A 19,103-nucleotide genomic window follows, 5' to 3' on the forward strand; every position below is an offset into this window, starting at 1 on the left:
AATCCTTCCTTTTGAATGCATCCAGCACTCGAACCGGAGTGTCTTGCAACTTGGCAAGATCCCTTATATTCTGGGTTAGGGCGTACCCTATTAGCCCAACTTGGTCAAACCTTAAAGTTCATTGGGTACTTCAGTTTCTGGTTTTTAATCTCCAATTAATCTTCCTTACCCAAGAAGGATATCAAAGTACACATCCTCTTGCAAAATAACTTGCATAAGGATCCGCCATCCTCGTTACGAGAATTTGGCCTTCCTTCTTGTGATCCAATCACAAGACCATATGACTCCGTACTTGCTGTGCAAGTGCCACATCATACTATGTAATAATGGAATCACGAATCAATCTGTTTCAGGTTCTTTAAGCTGACGTTGTTAGACCTAGGGTTTCCTAGCTTCATTTTTTGTAAGAATCTCAAGGACAAACCCTAGTTTCTTTTTCGATTACAATTTACTGACCCTATATTTAGGGAATGTGGACAAGTATTTAAGGTATAGACGTTTCTTGGAATTTAACTCATTCCCAATGAATATTTCGCAGCATAGGTATTTTTAAGTTTATATTAATTTGATTAACTCTAGAAGGTAATTTCGAGATTACTTCCGCATGATTTGTTATCTACATGTCAATTGACTTTTCATTTCTATACTTTATCGATTTGAGATTAGGTTAATTCCAACTAATCTTCCCTTTTCTTTGTGAACAAAACTCATGCTAAATAAGCAACCTTTTTCTTGCTAAGTTATACAGTTAGCAACGATAATTTCCTAGTGTTTATGCATCGTAAGAATCCTTTCATGATTTGCACTTTCCATGATGATTCGTTGTAAAAAGAATAGGGGTTAATAGTGCGAGATGCAATTTTATACCTTTGGGCTTAACCGAAGTATACTATTTTAATGGGTAAATAATCTTACTCATAATTCATTTCAATGCATAAAGCTATTTGAAAAAAAATACGTTTATACTTTATTTATTTTGCATGTTCCATTAGATGTATTTCGTCGTGAATGACTAGGACAAGATATATCCTATTTCTAACAACTAACCTTGCATGATTTAAATTACAATGTTATAAAATAAAAATTAAGAAGGAAAAACCTGGGTTTGGGGTGAGATATCCACATGGATACCGGGAGATGACCCTTCCGCGACTGCGCCTTGGACTTTCTTAGAAGGCATCGCAATTGTAGTCCTTCGAACGTGGAAACAGCTTTACACTTCCTTTTCGGAATTCCACCGTCGCTCCCTTGCACTTCAATACTCTTCTTCTCTTTTTCGAGTAGGGGAAAAACCCAAGTCCCAAGGGTATTTTGGAAAGGGCAAGGAACGGCTAAGGGGTTTAACCACGAGGAGGGGGTAGTAAGACCTTTTCAAAGCCTAGTACTTTTGGGGGAAAAGGGTCTTGTAAAGACCCAAAAAAAAGGTTATAGGTGGTTAAAGCAGGGGAGGGAAAATGATTCCGAAACCAAACGTAAGGGCTAAAGGAAAATTAAGAACACTAGGAGGGGGGTTTTCAAAATACCATGGAAAGAGCTTATAGGAGTTTTAAAAAAAACCGTTTTGGGGGGGGGGGGGGGGGGGGAAGGAATGAAAGGCAACACAAGGGTTTGAAAGGAAACACAAGTGTTTTTTTTTCGGCCCAAGACAAAAGATTATTGATGTTAGCACCGGGGGGTAATAAGACCTTTGAGCGCCTTAGATCTTTTGGGGAAAATAAGGACTTAAAAAGTGTAAAACACGGGGGAGGGGAAGGGGTTACAAGATGCATAGGAAGGGGGCTTATGAGCTTCAAAAGGGACATTCGGGGGGGAATAGTAATCCCAAGCCCACAGGAAGGGGGCCTAAGGTAGCACACCCTTGGAAGTTTCCAAGGTTTACTGGGAAGCCACATGGGGGGAGATAAAACAGGCATAGACGACAGCCTCGTGGCTAGGCCTCGTGGCCAGCTGGCGCAGGATCAGAGGCGGCGGAATCAGGCGGATTGGAGGCAGAATGGTGGAGGCTGCTAGCGTGGCTGCTCATGACTCCACCAAGGCGGACTGGCGGCGACCAGCTTGTACAGCGCCTCTCCCCGACTTCTCCCAACGTCAGGCTCCACCTCGTACTCCTCCCCAGGCTCTGGCGATGACAAGCAGCCCCGACAGCTCTCCCTCTCTCATCCTCAGACGACAACAGCCCCCCTTGATTTAAATAGGGGAGGGGAGGGGAGGGGAATCCTCCCTCTCCATCGTGTCAGTGCGCATGGCATTGAGGATAAGCAAGATCCAACGAGGAGCTTGCTGTCCTTTCTAAATCCCTCTCCCCTTCCAGCACGACCATCATCTGACGGGAGAAGAATAAAAAAGAATTTCCCATGAATTTCCAATATTCGATATATTATAGGATGTGTCTTATTGCCTTGAGCATAAAAATTTGATAGCCAATGAAGAAAGATCTGTGTGGCCTAGAATGGTGAGGTGGCACAAGGAGTGCATGGAGGAAGATGCAAACACTCTAGTGGGGTAGGGGGCAAAGGTCAATGTCAACAATCTCGATATGACCGTTATCGCTGCAGAAGCAACACCCAATGGTTGGGCCTTCTATCTGCAGGGAGGCCATAGCACCAATGTGGAAAACCTGTAAGGGAGGGAGGGAGGGAGAAGAAGATAAGGGTATCTCCCAATGTTACAAAAGAATATAGGGGGAAAAGGTGGAGGTAATGCTGAACCGGCAACTTGTCTTTACCTTCTCCAATGAAGAAAATCTTTAACTCTCCAAGCTCCTTAGCTCTGATACCATATCAAATAGTGTAACAGAACAATATGCACATATACCATATTAGAAAGACAATAGGGTTTGTGAGGAGAAACACAATGTGTACAACAAACACAAAGAGAAAAAGAAATTCAAAGAAAACACAAAAAAATATCATTGTCTCATAATTTACCCACGCGTATCTCTTTTTCCCACCCAAAACCAATAAAACCTTTATTTTTACACTAAAAATATGCTTTTCGGGCTATAATTTAATTATTACGACTATTTATTATTATGGATCTACATTTCCTTTATGAAGAGCCCTCAATTATAATGCAAAAAAGCTCCAAATGATTTTTTGTTCCATATGAATTCCATTTCAACCATCAAATATCAACAAGAAGCAAATTTCATTTGTAAAAATGGCGCATACTGCTTACTTGCGTGTTGCGGGTTTTTTGAATTATTTTTCCGGGTTGCCAATGAACCGACCAGTAGCAAATCTTCAGTGCTAAATATCTCTTCTCAACCTCTTCTTGATCTTGGAGCAATCTGGTTCATGCCGGGCAAGCATCCTTCAACTGGATTGAATTATGCAAGTGAATCAAGCTAATACAATGGAGCCGAAGCTTTGAATATGACTACACTATCCTGTCTGATAGCGGCAACACCTGAAGGGCACTCTAGAGGGAGCGAAACGCTATCCACCAATAGTAGGATATCCAAAGTAAATGTTGAAGATGAAAGAAAAGGAAGCCAATCTGTAGAGGGAGTAAAATGCAATCCTCAAGTGCTGTCAGAGATGAAGGATATGCTGAATTCTCCCCAAGATGATGGTTGCTATCAAGGCAACTATTGGGCAGCCAGCGAAAAGGAAAACGCATGAATATCTAATGAAGGTCTCTCCATGTAAGTGGCTGCAGATAGGCGACTATTGGGGAGCCCTTCAAGAGTAAAGGAAACACACAAACGCAAGTATCTAATGAAGGGCTGATAAAGAGGGCATAATCTCCTGTGGACGGCTTGAAACTATTGCAAAGGTAAGCTTGGTGACGATGCCAACTGAGGAGGGCTAACGCCAGATGATGTAGGCTAAAAAACACGAAGTGGAGATGGATGCAGAAATCACAAATCATAATGTCCTCCATGCGGGGTACGAACACGGGTGGATAGAGAAGAATATAGAAGAGAGTGACAGAGTCTTAGAAGGAATGAATGTTCAAGTGTGACAAATGAAGGAAGTCGATGCCATATTTATAGGAGGCAGAGATAATTCTCAAGTGCCGCCCACTGAAGTCTCTTGAGTGGCACCCCAACTCTCTCAGATGGTGCCTGGACGCTAACTTATTATCCAAATAAAGTCTTTTGGGACTATAAATGGAAACCAAAATAAGAATGGGGGGGGGGAAATGTATTGAATGAATTGGTTTTTTAATTGTGCCTAACTCCAAATATCTCAACCCAAAGCAACCAAGGCATCAGTTACAATGGGTGCATGTCAGCTGCCCAAGGACCTACCATGACTACAAAGGCAATGGCCTACCAAGACCTACAAAAATGATGCAAAACCACTTTGAACTTCTTTTTCCCCCTCTTTAAATAATTGTACCCATGGGGGGAAATAAAGGGATGGTTGGCTCACAAATCACAAAACAAGAAATATGTACTTAGCCACCCACAAAGGTGTCAACGATGAAAGAAAGAGGTAAAGAGGTATATACCGCCAATGGAGACAACTTAGGATCTGCTCAAGGGTGCGGGTGCTCTACACAATGAGATGCATAGATGAATGCTATGTGATGAGAATATGCATGCAACAAGGTACCACTTGCACAATGTCCCTCATGGGGGACATAGTTCACTTGCCCAAGCACCCTTTAACAAAGACAATGACAATCATATAGTGCAAATGGTGAGTATATAGGGAATGGAGACCAATGTTGAAGAAAAATGCCAAAACCTGTAGGTACTAAGTGAAGGGAAAGCACCCCCTCTCTGCCATGATGTTGACGCCAAAGGAGAAAAAGAAACCCGATGTTAGTCTTCATGTGGTGCTAAGAACCATGAAAAAGGATGAAGATGAAACACCATAACTCAAAGAGCTAGGGGAAGCAACTGTGGTGGTAGTATCAAGAGATGTCTGAAGATCTGCTAGGGCCAGAAGCCTCCATACGAGTAGAAAAATAAGTCTCCAAGTAAGATGGAATCACAAAGGAACAATGAGCAACCCATGTCTCCAACCCAAGAAGAACCGGTACAAACCTGCATGTTAACCCTAGACTAAAATATAAAACCCAACATATAAGCACCACAAGAGACAAGTACCTACATACCAATATTTCATGGCAAGATGCTTCAATGCTTTACAAGAAAAAAGTAATGAAAAAAAAATGAGAAAGTAATAAAGTAATAAAAGGTGAATACAACGCAAGAAAATTTAAAAAAAGAGCCTACAACAAAGTAGACTAAGGACAAATTAGCCTATGGGCCTAGCTCATCATTCTAAGGAACTAAGAGTACTAAGTAATGCTAGACTAGCCTAGAGTACACTAAGGGTCCTAGCAAATGCTAGCCTAAGTGTGTGGCCACCATTGTGCACATCAATCAATAGGTCTCTGCCAATGGAACTCTTGGTGAGGTGAGGAAGTGATCCAAGGTGGGGGTCCATCAAGAGACCCTAGAATGGTGGCTAGAAACACCTATAATGAGAAACCTAATTCAATGGGCTTAGTAGACCATTCACTGAAACCTTCAAGAACCCTTTAAGGCTAGGATAAAGGGGGCTGTCCATATGCTACATGTCTAGTAGTGCGCCCCTGAGGTGGTGGTTTGCCAGGAGCAAGAGAAATTAGTGCAATAGTTGGAGGACCCCTAATAATCCAAGAAGAGTACCGCTTGTGCATACAATCAAGGTCTGTTGTGAATCCTTAGTGGAGATCATGGGCCTTAGAATGGCACTCCTCATCTACATGGCCCAAATGCTAGCAGTGTATGCAAAACCTGCTCTTTTAAGAGAGTTATTATTGAATAGGCTTCGTGTTTTTGGGTCCATTTGAGGAAGGGGTGCCCCCTCCCAATTTTTCCTTTGAAGAGGAGGATATCAAAGCAAGAGTGACCTCGCAAATCATCCCCAATGCTGCACTTACCTTGATATGTGTGCTTAAAGCCGACTTTGGATTAGGCTCCTTCAAGTTCAACAAAGCAAGAGGGCGTAGAGTATTACCTAGAGCTCAAGAAGAATGTTGCACCTCCATTCCCCTAGTGATGGGTCACGGGTGGCTCAATTATGTTGTGGATCTCAAATGTACTTGGTTTGCATCCAAGGTATTGTATGCTACCAATATTTCTACCATTGGGATCACTATTCAGTGTACTAGTCACATTGTGAGTTAGATGCAAGTGTATATGGTTTGCACCTAGGCTTTCAAACTATACATTTACAAAACTACTAACATGTATAGAGTACATGGAGTACATGAGATGTACATTTGGATGTGATGTACATTGGCAAGGCACATATGAGACACGTGGATGGTATGCAATGTGTATTTGCAAGTGATACAAGAGAAGTACATTTGCATGAATCACATGTGGTTTCTAGCTTTATGGATGCTTTCATGACAATCATGGGGTAAACCATTGCTATGAAGTACCATTCATGCTTGATTTATGCATTTACTTTTGTTGGAATGCATGGATCTGAGCATGGCTATGGTGGCTTGAAGACATAGAGTTGAAGATAAAATGTCACACAAGTGAATTAGGTTCCAAGATTGAGACTTGGACTCATAAACACAATCTTGTGTGGTTGGATAATGACTCGAACACTTGATTGAAAGGCCAAAAGTACAATCATATTGCTTGAAAATGAGGCAAGTACAATGCTTTATAGCTTGAGAATAGGTGGTATTTTCCTGCTTTGTGCATATGGGATTCTGGATAGCCTGCATATCCTTTACCCATACTACTCCCTCCTCAAAGAGGCTATACTGGGTGTGATTGCCTAAATCTCAACACCCCTCCACCCTGAAAGGCACAAAGTATGCAGAGGCTTTTAGTGAGTCACCACCTGTAAAGTATAGGCACACCACAAACATGGTAAACTCCAAAGGCTAACGCAAAAAAAGACTTAAGTGTGGGTACCAAACACATGGTGGACATCCAGAGGCTGTAACAGGGGCCTCACAAAGTGTAGAGAAGCTGTAATGCCTGATTACATGAGGAGTTTACAAAGATTATGATAGAAGCATTAGGGCAAGGTTATACAAGGCTTCAAAAAATTCTATCAGAAAATTGGGAATAGAAGGACTGGTGAGACTTATCCTTCTGCTCCTGGTTGTCTTCTACTTCTTCTTCTTCTTTCTTTGCTCCATGATCTTCTTCTTTTTTTATAGCTGCAAGATAGGCCTTTTGAGACCTTTTTCTAGCATGACAAAACTTCTCAGTGTGTCCGGTCCTTTTGCAAAAGTCACAAGATAGTTGGTCCTTTCTTCCTTTCTTCTTGTTACTGACATACAACATTTGTTCTTCTTTAGAAGTACTTGATTCTTCTTTATTCTTGACCTTCTTTTCTTCTTCCAATAGAGAGGCCTTAAGGTCAACCAGTTTAGGATTTGGCATGTTAATTAAGGTGATGAAACATTATCATAATCAGAAGGCAAACTTTTTAGCAAAACACCAATACAAATATCTTCATCCATTTTGAGATTTATCCCTACAAGCTGGGTTGGGAAACTTTCCATGTAGTTCAAATGAGATGCCAAGGATGTATTAGGCTTCATATCAAGTCAAAAGAATTCAATCAGTAAACCATACTTTGAGGACTTGGACTGTGCACCAAACAATGTATCTAATCTATCCCAAGTGTCATGAGACGTGTCACAAGCATCTACGTGATGAATGTAGTTGTCATCCAACTCTAATTTGATGATGGCCTGTGCTTTGTCATCATTCTTCAGCCAAGTAACTGAAAGAGTTGCATCACAAGGCTTCTTTTCTTCTCCATTGGTAATGGCCCATAGGCCCTTCTTCATCAGGATGAGTTTGATGCGAGTTTGCCAGGTGTGAAACCCAACTCCTTTGAATCGACATGTCGGTGAATCTTTTCCCATGTTGGAGCAACAAATCAACACCAAAATTCTTAGATTTAAGCAGCAGAAGAGTTGACCTTGAGTGTGCTAACAAGCACAAGTGCCAAAAAGCACTAGGTTAGTATCAAGAGATACTAGCTGTGAAGAACTAGATGTCAAGCTTGATGATGATTCTTAGATGCTTGTCTCGTAATTAGAGTCCCCTCCTTGCTGGTTTGATGCCTAAATGTTTGCTAGAAACTGAGGTTAGAGTGGCACGAACTCCAATAGGTGAAATTTAAGTGTTTTATGAGCTTGAAGAAACTTGGCTATGGCTGCCCTTTAGGGTTTCAGGACAGGGGCCTGATTTTTCACTCATTGCAGCTCACAGAGGTAGCCATTTTGAAAACCCTCTGAGTGGGAGAGAGCTTAGGTGTAGACCTTCCAAAGCCCTCTGGTCTCAAAGGGAATCACGCTGCGTGGAGAGAGAATGATTGTATGGACGGAATCAGGCGCAGATCAAGCAGCATCTTCAAATTCGCACAATGTTGAGCAACAGGGAGGCCAATGTCCCACTGTAATGTGCCAGGCAAGAGCACAAGGAGTTCAAGAATGTTTCCCTGGAAGAGAGCTTGGAGAGAGATGGCCTATATGTGGAGATCCAACTCCTCCAAGTCAGGTAGATGCTGCTGTCCACAGACACAGTTATAGCAACGACTTTGAAGAGAGGCAATGCTGAAGCTATAGTTGCCCAATGTCAATGATTGAGGTGAGAGGGAGGAGCTCTGGAAGCAGAGAAACACTTCTCTAGAAGGAAGTTCAGAGGGGTTTGGCCTGTGGAGAGAGATATGAAAACTTCAAGCTAACAAGGTGTTGTTGACTATGGCTGCCATGGAAGCTTCATTGAAGGTAGAGATGCAAATGAAGTTGGAGATGGGGTCCAACACTCAAACTGAGCCGAGCAGAGATGGAGAGGAGCTAAGCCATGCTCACCATGGCTCTAATACCATGTTGGAATGCATGGATCTGAGCATGGCTATGGTGGCTTCAAGACAGAGTGAACTCATGAAGACATAGAGTTGAAGATAAAATATCACACAAGTGAATTAGGTTCCAAGATTGAGACTTGGACTCATAAACACACTCTTGTGTGGTTGGATAATGACTCGGACACTTGATTGAAAGGACAAAAGTACAATCATATTGCTTGAAAACGAGAGGCAAGTACAATGCTTTATAGCTTGAGGATAGGTGGTATTTTCTTGCTTTGTGCATATGAGATTCTAGATAGCCTGCATATCCTTTACCCAGACTGCTCCTCAAAGAGGCTATACTAGGTGTGATTGCCTAAATCTCAACAACTTTGCCCTTATGGTCGGAGCAATGTTGGGATTTGTCATGTGGAGGTATCCCTTATGTTTTTTATAGTGGTTATGATTCATCTGTGGATTGTAATCAATTCAAGTGACTGTAATTTTAAACATGCAGAGGGCATGAGCATGGTTAAGCGATTAGTGCACATATTGTTTGACCATGTTGCTAGCACATATTTCAAGTAGTGGCCATGGATGCTTTTGACCAATTGCTAGGATTTCAAGCGGAAGGTTTATCATAGGGACATGAATTTTAATGCTTTGGTTAGCATTTGATTTAGTTACTAATCAAATCTACAAATGTGAGATGCACATGTTGTACAAGTCAGTTAAGTCACAATGACGAGCCAAGGACCCCAAGTTCAAGTGGCCTTGTGGATTAGAGGAAACCACTAAATAAGCTTTTGGAATACATGAACCTGGCCTCCAATGGCAATGACTAGTGGGAATGTTTGGGTCACAAGCATGTCCAAGTAGGGTTGCCATAGGTCAAACACTCCGATGCAATCGAGGATGCTAGTTGCTTTCAAGAGGGGGGTATGTCACGAGGATTCGATTTATCTCTGTCTCTTCAAGCAAGTCCATTGCATGAGTTGTGTTGGGCATGGGCAAGTCCATCAATGTTTGAGGTTCTAAGGAGGTATGAATTAATTTAATGTGTATGTGCTTGTGCATGTTGACTTAATTCTAGTTAAATGAGCCTTAATGTAAAAGCTCCGGCTAATTTAGAACTTCAACATGAGCTAGGGTTTTGGGTTGGAACACCTAAATTCAAGCAATTAAAAGCTGAATACTTAAATAATTATAATGTTAGGAGTTCAGGCATGAGCCAAGGCCTTCGGTTGGGACACCTAAATTCAATGAATTAAAGGCTGAATACTTGAATTATAATATTCTTTCAAAATCTCCTGTTAACATAGGGAAAAGCTGGAAAATGCAAAAGGCAAGAACACAGCTTATCTCCTACCAAGGTAGGCCAGAAAGACAAGGCATGGCTGTCTAGAGTGATGATGGCCTCTAGAAGCTACACAAGGGCACTCTACTGCTGATCATCCTAGCATTGGGGCTTGGGGAAGTCAAATCTAACCTGGGCAGAGCTGTTTCTAGCAGGATGTAGCTAGGCAAAGCTGTTCCAAACCTAGGTGGAGCTATGAAGGACTAGGTAGAGTTGCTCTCAGCTGGTCAAATGCATCTGGCTACTTGGCAAAGGCTGTCTTTCCTAAGGGAGGAGCTAACTACAGCCGGTCAAAGCTATTCTACAGCTTTCTAAGAAGATCCGGGACTGTTGTTAACAGTTTTGTGAAAATTCAAGGCTTTTTGGAGAGATCTATCCTGACATTTTATCAGATTGGACTTTTTTGACACGACCTGCTATCAACCAAGTTGGTCTTCACATGCCTCCATGGAAACTCAGCCAGTTTGGTTCAGATCTAGTGCTTTTGGTCTTGGCTGGTAAGAGTAGCTGGAGACAAGCATAGAAGCACAAAAGATCCATGAGCAGCTAAACTGATCAGGCCAGGCAGCAGCCTCTGAGACTGACGGTGAAGGCTGGCAGCAAGGGTAGCACCTCCAAAAGTGGAAGATGATGATGGCAGCAAACGTGGCCACGAGGGATAAAGTGTGTTGTGCATACCAAATCCGCTAACGGCAGCAAATGCGGAGTGATGTGCATACTGTATCCCTTTTATAGAACATCTTGGAGTCAAAAGACTATCCAGAATGCCATAAGACTTTTCAGAGTGTCCTTTTGGGCCTTCTTAATGAGCTGAAAAATGCCCAAATCTAGAGGCAAGTTCTGGTAGCTGAACATTTTCTCTCAGACTGGCTAGCCATGAAAACAATTTTTGATACATCTCCTACATGGAAAAATCTTGAGGGAAGTGGATACCAAGTAAACACAACTGAGGAAGGACTTGGTTGTTCAAAACGCAGTAGGATTTATCTAAAGAGCGAACTCATGTGTCAAAGTACTACTCCAGACTTCTGAGTAGCAATATATAACAATGAAAAGTGGTACCTAATTCTACGAAAGCACAATGTCACACCATCGAATGGTCACATGATTCAACCAATGCACAACTATGCAATTCATAAACTTCTAGTTTACATTTTGTAAATATACAACATTGCAAGATAATGTTTATGAGATACAATCTACCTAGAGTGTCAATCCTGCATGGACACATCCATACATACCCTAAGCAAAGCACTTGAATGAATCTTAAATAACCTTATGACTTAATAAAATGAATGCTTCCAATGCACGTGCAACACTCCAATTGGCGTCATAAATGAATGCACAAGAAAAACCTGGCATAGCTCATGGCGAAATTCTTCCAAGACCATGGATTGAAAAAAGTCAAAAGCCAAGGGCAAAAGCAAATTGGCCTACTTCATGTCAAATGTGCATTGTTAGAAGTACAATTCTCACTCTACATTATTGCGTGTAATATAACCAATCCCAAAGTTCATGCATAATTCAATATCACGACCAATAAGTGATGATCCCCATAAGTGTTTTCCTTGCAATCGCCACTTCCTCACCCATATGAATCACGATATCAAAATTATAATCAAATCTCATGATAGTTCTTAAGAAACCATTACATCTGCAGAAGTAACATCTTCTGTAGCACTTCCACACAAGCAACCCCACCCCTAGCAACCAATGCTATAACTTCCACGAGCAATGTCTCCCCTAGCCGCCTATGTTGGAATGCCTTTCCTTAATCCAATGTGTACTCAAACATACTCAAAACTACATTTGCTACAAGCCAACCACCATCCTTCATACTTAAAGATCTCTACAAGCTAACCACCATTCTTAATCCCAATTTAACAACATGGAACATTGGCCAACTATGAAGCGATCACCATTAAAGATCTCTACTCGAGTCATGATTGACTCTATCCCATTGGCATTTTGGCTAGAACAAAAACTCATTTAAATATGTATGCAACGCCCATTCTCTAAAGCATGCACACACCAGTTGATAGCATACTAATAGTCAAGGCAAAATTAAATGACTGAAGTTCCTCCAAAGATGCTCCCTAGAAATCTCGTTTTGTTTGGGTACACAGAAAAGGCTCAAAGTTCCCCACTAGAAGAATCGAAACATTCTTGCATCATCAATTCCTGAGAACTTGATCTTGTTGGTCTAACCATCATCTCACACCTATCAACAAATTGGACCAATACCACCCTATTAAAAGTCATATCCTCTTCACAAGTCACACAAACTATTCCACACCCCTATTCTTTGGGAGGTGCCCATGAACATAGTAGGAACAAAAAACCAGGGTTGCTCCTCCTTTCAACCTGCCCATGATCTCACACTAGAGCCTCCAACCACAATTCTTTGTAATCTGGTTTTAAAATGCATGCTTCAGCAGATATGTTTCAATTCTATTATTTCCAATCACAAGCCTGAAAATACAAGGATTTGCTTTGGCCTCGCCTTATGCACTTTAACCTTAGACTCAGTCTGCATGATGCTAAGGTGCAAAATTGCAGGTCTAACTACAAGCAATTTAAATCGCTGTTGCAAGAAATAAAGGCAATGATAACTTGCTGCAGCTGCACTGGGCCTACATCTCAAGCCCATACAGTACCTGATGACTGTCATTAATCACCAGAGGCCTTCCTTCACATCATCCATGCACACTCCCATCCATCCCATCACCAGGTTCAGCATCTCCTGCCCACCAATCCTCCTAACCTGTATTGCCAACCTAAGCGCTATTTTTGAAAGGACCGTGTCAATCCTAAGATCAGGGTACTTCCTAAGAAAAAGGAATACTGGTGCCATGCAGCAGTCTCTACAACAGTAAAGTAATGATTTAAGAAGTGTAAATTTGGAGGCTGTATAAAGGGCAACTACAGAAGTGCATATGCACAAAAAATTAGGTGCTTATTACACTGAATTTCTCATTAAAGTATGCTTATTGGCAGGTCCCCTATGCATATTCACATGAAGCTTGACTTACTCATATGACTTGACGATCCATTGATCATCATTGGGAACTAACGTGATCCTCAAACCACTGACCTTTGATTTGCAAGTTGAGATATCTCCTGCAAAGGGACTTCTATCATACTCATGACTCTGTCCATTTGTGCATAAAGGGATCGTAAGAGAAGTCTGGCACTCCACATTGGGCTTTCCACCATGATCAATATCTAGGTCCCTAACAGGAGCAAGCATACTATACACAAATGTGTAAACGAGAACTGCTCCAACCTGAAAAAGGATGAGATGTATGAATATAGAAATATAAAGCAACAGAGAAGCATGATATGCACAGGACCGTGTTATTACCCATTGTCCAAAGGCAATGTATGCCACTCCAAGCTCATTGCAAGTGTCAGAATCACCAAATGGATTGTTATCAGCATCGCAAACAGCACCAATTACTACAAGTGGTATGTTCCCAATGTTTCCTAGAAAGGGAAACTTCCGTATTATATGACGAGCACTTCATTCGAAACGAATGTTTAATTCATGATAGTGCTCATTTGAAGATTGGCACTTTCAGAACTGTTTGAAAGTTACCTACACCAATCATGGCAATTGTAAACTTAGTGTATTGATGAGGAGGCCTCACAATAAGCACCACCAACAGGCCAATCAGACAGTCGATCATATATGCCAGGACAATATTCACAGGGATGAACCACCTGTGAGACACATAATAAGTCATATATTGGACTGCAAATTTGACCAGGAAAGCTAGATTCATCGGTGAAGTGAGGATGAAACCATTTGAGCATCTTCTCAAAAGTTATTGCAGTGCCCAATCCAGTGAATATGAGGCACGGTAAGAACAATGCAAATACCAGCTGAAACGGAATAAAAGGACATTAGAAACAAAGAGCATCAAAATTACCAAAGCCACAAGGAACATCAGCTGAAATGCAAAGATATTATGAAAAGAGCAACAAACACAAAGCACACTAATCAGCACAATTCAATATCAGTTACTTCCATGTCTACGACTGAATTTTAGGGTGAACTGCTTGAGCTAATAAGATTCACAGTGTAGGCATGTAGTCACTTCATATTTTAGCAGCAGTCGTGTATCTCTCAAATACACAGTTCTCTGGGTGAAATGTTTCGGAGATTACAAAAGGAACATCAATTTAAGCTTTTCCCTAACATTAGCAGAAAATGGCTGAGACATGTCCAACGTATCACACATTCAAATGTTGTTTCCCTAGAATACGTTACATGCAGAAATGGCAGAGGAAGGGCTACCTTACTGAGGAGCTTAGTCCCGCTATTAGAGAGTACACCAATGTGTCGTGTTGACATGAGAAATCCAAGCCCACACATGATGAGAACCTTGGCAATGGGAAGGAGGGAAAATTTAAGGGACATAGAAAGTGAAAAACTGCCAGAGAACCGGGTATGGGGCAGCTCCAGGAGGGCCCATGGGGATACACCTGCCAGGCAATGTTCTTGATTATGTTAGGGTATGATGAGTGATGACAGCCAGAAGGCCGATACCACAAAGAATATCAGATGCATTGACAGAACACAAGTAGAGCTGAGCAAAAACTCTCTTTTCATTTTGTTTCTTTCCTTTGAGTGAGGCTCCTGTTTCATTAGACCTAAAATTAACATGAAAACGGTTCAAGCTGATTTACAGATCCAGGGACTCTCTCTCTCTCTCTCTCTCTCTCTCTCTCTCTCTCTTAAGATCCAAGGAAAACACACACACGCACACACACACACACACTCTCTCTCTCTCTCTCTCTCTCTCTCTCTCTCTCTCTCTCAAGATCCAAGGAAAACACACACACACACACACACACACTCTCTCTCTCTCTCTCTCTCTCTCTCTCTCTTTTTTTCGTAAATCTCTCTCTCTCTCTCTCTCTCTCTCTCTCTCTCTCTCTCTCTCTGTGGCACGCACAATAAGAGCACCTACCATTTCCTTTCATCGGCAATTCGGTACTGATTATGAGCTTGATGAACGTCCCGAGTGTGAGCTCGATAGTCAAGCAAGTGATCGTTTTTCTTCTCTTCTAACAGGGGAGACAACAGTGGCAAGCATTTCCAGTCTTGTCTTCTTTCTTTCCGCGGGCAGGCCTAATTGGATTGGTGTCGTTGCTGTTGTTATTGATGCGGGGTGGCTTCATGGTCAGAGCCTGTGAGAAATGCCACATTCATTATTTTGTGTTGCATGGCGCCACGTGGTAGCATTGTTTGAGAGCTACGTGTCCGGGAAGCTTTTGGACAGGCTGCATCTAGTTTATGTAACGCCCCTAACACTAAGGCACGTTACACACCGAACATCGGATGGCCATTTCTCAAAAAGGGAGGTGTTCACTAGGTACGTGTCGCACTTTCATTGGTCGTGATATTCACTGGCACCAGACATTCCTAGACGGGGGACCTTCCCTGTCTTGGAATCCGTCCGTGGCCACTGGGCTAAGCAACAACAATTTCACATTTTTTTAAAAAATAGCAGCTGGGAAGTATCGAGCCTTCACCAATCATCGTGCCCTCAAGCATTCATACCACTGAGCCATCCTTTGTCTTGTTGTATTCTTGGCCACCAACTAGTGTGTAATCTAATTGACGGATGGATTGCACACTACCCCAACCGTCCGAGGCAGTGTGTAATCGGCCTAAGCCCTTGTGTGGTATTGTGGTAGCACTAGGCCTACATAAGCCACGGGATTATTCTAAAACATGTCACCTAAGGGCCCTTACAGACTTGGCGGACATCCGCAAAAGAGGATGTTCGAAAGACACATGTTAAGAAGTGGAGGTCACCCAATAGAAAAGGATTATGTGCCAAGCCATCCAGGGAGAATAGGTCACCCAAAGCAAAACATGTGCACCCTTCCACTCCATGCGAGTATTGAACCAATCTATCTTCTTTGACTGGCGAGAATCTATCTAGATGTGCTCGTCTATTTGTGATTCTTGTTATTTATAGAAATAAAATTAATAAATGCATCTTCTATATGTGTAATCATCTTGATGTTTTTTTCTCATTCACGGCTTCCTGCCCACCATGTCTATAAGGGGCCTGAGAGGGGCTTTGCAAGTATTTAACTAGTGCCCACAAATTTCTTTTAATTCAACTTTCGATAAACGAATAATGGTTTTTCTGTGAAATCACCTTCCTATGTGTCTGGCCAGATATCTGCACCCAAAATCTTACCTACAACCCTCAGTGAACATGGACTGTAAAATCACCTTCCTATGTGTTTGGCTAGATATTTGCACCCAAAATCTCACCTACAACCCTCAATGAACATGGACTGTACTTGCCAAACTCACCTTCATGTTGCCTATACATGCGTATTTTTATCCTGCTCATCCCCACCCATTGCTAGCATTTCACAACTTTGCTTGCTTGCTCGGCTTCTTCTCTTCCCTACCGCAGTTGCTCCTCCAACTTGGTGTATGTGCTACCTCACCTCTAGCTAGGTCCCCCCAAGCTTGCACTCCCACTAGTCAACGTTTTAAGTGTGACATTGCTACCTTGGTATACTTTGTTGCTACCAAAACAAGCCCCCCCTCTATGCCACCGCCGTGCTACAAAAGGTTAAACAATAAGTTCTTAGTATCAAATACATAATAATTTTTTAATGCTTCATTATTCATTCTTAAAGTTATGATTTCAATTCAACCTTATGTTTCATTAATAGTCATTAGTTAATCAAAATTATCAATTATTTGTTAATAATGAAAGTTATACCGTTTGTTAATAAGTTACGGTAACTATTGCTCAAAACTCCCTTGCAATGACCAAATATCTATAACCTTGAAATGCTCGAGCCTACCTCATTGGGGAAGCTCCACCTCAAACCCCACAAGGATTGACCTAAAATACTATGGTCTCCTATTAGCATTATCTAGAATCACTTTTGAGGTGATTCCTTTGCTGTCACCCCTCAAACTGAAGTGAACCATTGGTGTACTTAGTTCAAAGAGAGTGAGAAACTTAGGGAAGTGATATGTGTAGACCCCTCTACCCATAAGATATAGTCTTGACTTCAGCCCCTAAAACAACATTTGTTGGGATCTAAGATGACATATTATGACAGTTAGTATTCTACTCTTCTTAACTTGTCCTAATCTAGCGTTTCAATTCTTCGATGGAAGTTCTCGGCTAACAAAGACCAACCTGCCTTAGGAAAGATCGGTTAGGAATCTAACCGCCTGCTTCTCTCAATGAGTATTTTTAGTTTTCTAATTCTCTTAACACAAATTACTTTGACATGCAAAAACTAGATTTGTTAATTAACACATTAAACAATATTCCTTCACATAAGTTAAGCATAGATATGAACACAAGGGAAAATAATCCTTTTGAAAAATAAGATACTTATTCAATTTTTTTGCCTTTATTCTTATTCCAATAACAATTCCTATCCATATCAAGACTCCGCACAAAGGCCAAAATAAACCCACCAAGTCCACCCTCACCTAGTGTCGAGGCCTTCCGGGAGATCCACCTGGGCTCATAGGGGGTAAGCTAATCCTAGCACGCCCAACGAATTACAACCAAAGTTTCCTTAGCTTCTTGGTGCCTCCTAGCATACAACAAATCCCTATAAAGAAACCTCTTGCGTGTAATGCTAATTCCTTGGTGAAGAGCTAATGTAACTAACCGTAGGGGAGGTATAGTGCACACATCCAAGAATTAACCTATGTTGGGTAAACTATATCTTAGAATCCAAAAACATTGCGAACCTTTCTTTCAATGTGACAAGTAGTATGAGAAAATGTACTTGTGCATGAGTGCTCATCTAAGTCCTAAGATTTCAAGCATAGGTTCCACTTGATTTAAGTCATGGTTCTTATTCTTGGGTCTTGGATTTACTGATGAGATACCTTTCATTGAGCTATCCCATTCCCAATCTAGGTAACAAGATGATGCTTTTGTTTTGAGCATCGAGAACTTCCTTTTTAAAAGGGTCAAAGGTTTGAGTATAAGTAAATTATCTTTTCATTTTGATTCCATTGAGACACCTTGCTAGACAATTCCCTAGCAAAAAGGGCTAATGTTTTCCTGAACCTTACTAGTTTGAGAGGGATCTGTCTCTCTTAACTAGGATAATACTTAACCATCGTCTCAATTTATCTTAATTTCATTGAGTTTTTCTCTTTATTGCATAAATATTTCCTTTCAAAGGTGAAAGTTAACTTTGATTTACAATGAAGTTTCGAAATCAATCATTTTACCGTCACAATATAAGACATCCAATTGATTAAGAAGTTCTAAGTGTGGACTAGGTACCATCATAGAAGGGGCATTCCTATTGAAATTTCCTCCTAAGCACCTATATTTCTTGTCCATCTACTTGACTCTCAAGTATCTATAAGGATCCTGGGATATCAAGGAGTTGTGATCTATATTGTAACATTATTTATCTAATTTTTCTATTATTATTTCATTAAGATCACTTTTCAAAATATAAGGAAATGCTTGGACTTGAGTTGGCATGACAAGAATATCACTCGTACATGCTACTGCTTGTTGAGCTCCAATGTTCCTTTACTTTGGGGTCATCTTGCTAGCATGTTCCTTGCCTTTCTTCTCCTTTATTCTTTGTAGGGCTTGTGCTTTCTCAAATCATGGATCATTGAAGGTAGAAGGATAAGTTCCAAGGGTTTGGTTGAGTAAGAAGGTGTCAGTTTATGAGGAGTAAGCTTTGGTAGCAAGATGAGATAATGGATTCTTGGAGGGTTTTGATGTATTTTCTAGATAGAGAATAAGAGATGCAACAAGAGTAAAGGTAGTGATGATAAGGAATGGAGAGCAATTAGTATAGGAAGTTGGGGCCACTTTTAGAGTAGGTGGATAGAGTGAGGAGTAATTAGTGGGTAAAGTGATTCGGAAGGAGAAAAATAGGATGAAACTTCTTGATGCTCAAATTTTTGAATCAATATCCTCTTCTCC

The 19,103-nt window shown here is 41.3% G+C and overlaps 1 protein-coding gene across 1 annotated transcript in view; it reads right to left on the minus strand.

Annotated features, from left to right (window-relative positions):
- The window catches only part of LOC148040249 (protein PIN-LIKES 6-like), a 57,443-nt gene extending 42,063 nt beyond the window's left edge, over positions 1 to 15,380 (minus strand). Inside the window, exons 1-6 of the mRNA XM_087697999.1 lie at positions 15,111 to 15,380; positions 14,435 to 14,622; positions 13,940 to 14,019; positions 13,733 to 13,857; positions 13,499 to 13,620; positions 13,229 to 13,420 (exon numbers count right to left, since the gene is read on the minus strand). Of these exons, the coding sequence (XP_087554125.1) occupies positions 13,229 to 13,420; positions 13,499 to 13,620; positions 13,733 to 13,857; positions 13,940 to 14,019; positions 14,435 to 14,622; positions 15,111 to 15,123 (720 nt within the window). The 5' untranslated portion in view covers positions 15,124 to 15,380. The remainder of the gene's footprint in view (positions 1 to 13,228; positions 13,421 to 13,498; positions 13,621 to 13,732; positions 13,858 to 13,939; positions 14,020 to 14,434; positions 14,623 to 15,110) is intronic.
- Positions 15,381 to 19,103: the final 3,723 nt, after the last annotated feature.

Source organism: Lygodium microphyllum, chromosome 2 (assembly GCF_053477565.2).
Source record: "Lygodium microphyllum isolate KBCC chromosome 2, Lygodium_microphyllum_v1.1.10, whole genome shotgun sequence".
Classification (NCBI taxonomy): Eukaryota; Viridiplantae; Streptophyta; class Polypodiopsida; order Schizaeales; family Lygodiaceae; genus Lygodium; species Lygodium microphyllum.